The 2,500-nt window shown below is 52.0% G+C and overlaps 1 protein-coding gene across 1 annotated transcript in view; it reads right to left on the reverse strand.

The window, feature by feature from the left end:
* Positions 1–2,500, reverse strand: part of eno3 (enolase 3, (beta, muscle)) — a 13,298-nt gene that overhangs the window by 6,055 nt on the left and 4,743 nt on the right. The window contains exon 8 of the mRNA XM_059528529.1: positions 2,210–2,407. Coding sequence (XP_059384512.1) covers positions 2,210–2,407 — 198 coding nt within the window. The remainder of the gene's footprint in view (positions 1–2,209; positions 2,408–2,500) is intronic.

A 2,500-nucleotide genomic window follows, 5' to 3' on the forward strand; every position in this document is an offset into this window, starting at 1 on the left:
TGCGAGTGAGTGTTAAAGTGAGTGAGTGAGTGAGTGAGTGTTAAAGTGAGTGAGTGAGTGAGTGTTAAAGTGAGTGAATGAGTGAGTGAGTGTGCGAGTGAGTGTTAAAGTGAGTGAGTGAGCGAGTGAGTGTTAAAGTGAGTGAGTGAGTGTTAAAGTGAGTGAGTGAGTGAGTGTTAAAGTGAGTGAATGAGTGAGTGAGTGTGCGAGTGAGTGTTAAAGTGAGTGAGTGAGCGAGTGAGTGTTAAAGTGAGTGAGTGAGTGAGTGTTAAAGTGAGTGAATGAGTGAGTGAGTGTGCGAGTGAGTGTTAAAGTGAGTGAGTGAGAGAGTGTGCGTGTGTGTGTGTGTGCGCGAGTGAGTGAGTGAGTGAGTGTGTGCGCGAGTGAGTGAGTGAATGAGTGTGTGCGCGAGTGAGTGAGTGAGTGTGTGCGCATGAGTGAGTGAATGAGTGTGTGCGCGAGTGAGTGAGTGAGTGAGTGAGTGCGCATGAGTGAGTGAGTGAGTGTGTGCGCGAGTGAGTGAGTGAGTGAGTGAGTGTGTGCGCGAGTGAGTGAGTGAGTGTGTGCGCGAGTGAGTGAGTGAGTGAGTGTGTGCGCGAGTGAGTGAGTGAGTGAGTGAGTGTGTGCGCGAGTGAGTGAGTGAGTGAGTGAGTGTGTGCGCGAGTGAGTGAGTGAGTGAGTGAGTGTGTGCGCATGAGTGAGTGAGTGAGTGAGTGCGCATGAGTGAGTGAGTGAGTGAGTGAGTGAGTGAGTGCGCATGAGTGAGTGAGTGAGTGAGTGAGTGCGCATGAGTGAGTGAGTGAGTGAGTGAGTGTGTGCGCATGAGTGAGTGAGTGAGTGAGTGAGTGTGTGCGCATGAGTGAGTGAGTGAGTGAGTGAGTGTGTGCGCATGAGTGAGTGAGTGAGTGAGTGAGTGTGTGCGCATGAGTGAGTGAGTGAGTGAGTGCGCATGAGTGAGTGAGTGAGTGAGTGAGTGAGTGAGTGCGCATGAGTGAGTGAGTGAGTGAGTGAGCATGAGTGAGTGAGTGTGTGCGCATGAGTGAGTGAGTGAGTGAGTGAGTGTGTGCGCATGAGTGAGTGAGTGAGTGAGTGAGTGTGTGCGCATGAGTGAGTGAGTGAGTGAGTGAGTGAGTGTGTGTGTGTGCGCATGAGTGAGTGAGTGAGTGAGTGAGTGAGTGTGTGTGTGTGCGTATGAGTGAGTGAGTGAGTGAGTGAGTGAGTGTGTGCGCGAGTGAGTGAGTGAGTGTGTGCGCATGAGTGAGTGAGTGAGTGAGTGAGTGAGTGAGTGAGTGCGCATGAGTGAGTGAGTGAGTGAGTGAGTGAGTGAGTGAGTGAGTGAGTGAGTGAGTGAGTGCGCATGAGTGAGTGAGTGAGTGAGTGAGTGAGTGTGTGCGCATGAGTGAGTGAGTGAGTGAGTGAGTGTGTGCGCATGAGTGAGTGAGTGAGTGAGTGTGTGCGCGAGTGAGTGAGTGAGTGAGTGTGTGCGCGAGTGAGTGAGTGAGTGAGTGTGTGCGCGAGTGAGTGAGTGAGTGAGTGTGTGCGCGAGTGAGTGAGTGAGTGAGTGTGTGCGCGAGTGAGTGAGTGAGTGAGTGAGTGTGTGCGCATGAGTGAGTGAGTGAGTGAGTGTGTGCGCATGAGTGAGTGAGTGAGTGAGTGTGTGCGCATGAGTGAGTGAGTGAGTGTGTGTGTGTGCGAGTGAGTGAGTGAGTGAGTGTGTGCGCGAGTGAGTGAGTGAGTGAGTGTGTGCGCATGAGTGCGCGAGTGAGTGTGTGCGCATGAGTGCGCGAGTGAGTGAGTGAGTGAGTGTGTGCGCATGAGTGAGTGAGTGAGTGAGTGAGTGTGTGCGCATGAGTGAGTGAGTGAGTGAGTGAGTGAGTGCGCATGAGTGAGTGAGTGAGTGAGTGTGTGCGCATGAGTGAGTGAGTGAGTGAGTGAGTGTGTGCGCATGAGTGAGTGAGTGAGTGAGTGAGTGAGTGCGCATGAGTGAGTGAGTGAGTGAGTGAGTGTGTGTGTGTGTATGAGTGAGTGAGTGAGTGAGTGAGTGAGTGAGTGTGTGCGCGAGTGAGTGAGTGAGTGAGTGAGTGTGTGCGCGAGTGAGTGAGTGAGTGAGTGAGTGTGTGCGCGAGTGAGTGAGTGAGTGAGTGTGTGCGCGAGTGAGTGAGTGAGTGAGTGAGTGAGTGAGTGTGTGTGTATGAGTGAGTGAGTGTACCAGGGTAGTTCTTGATGAAGCTCTTGTACAGGTCTCCCAGCTGGTCTCCAGTGATGTGGCGCTTCGGGTCGTCGGGGGACTTGAAGTCCAGATCGTATTTGCCGCTCCTGAAGAACTCTGAGGCGGCGACGTCCATGCCGATGATGATCTTGTCAGGATAGCCCGCCTTCTCAATGGCAGATTTCAGCAGCTCCAGAGCTACAGACGTAAAATTAAGATTAAAACAAAAACTTCTCTACCAACAGGCTCAGAAAAATAATTGACTGCTGTTTTATGCATAAATAGACTTCA

This window comes from Carassius carassius, chromosome 37 (genome assembly GCF_963082965.1).
Source record: "Carassius carassius chromosome 37, fCarCar2.1, whole genome shotgun sequence".
Taxonomy (NCBI): Eukaryota; Metazoa; Chordata; class Actinopteri; order Cypriniformes; family Cyprinidae; genus Carassius; species Carassius carassius.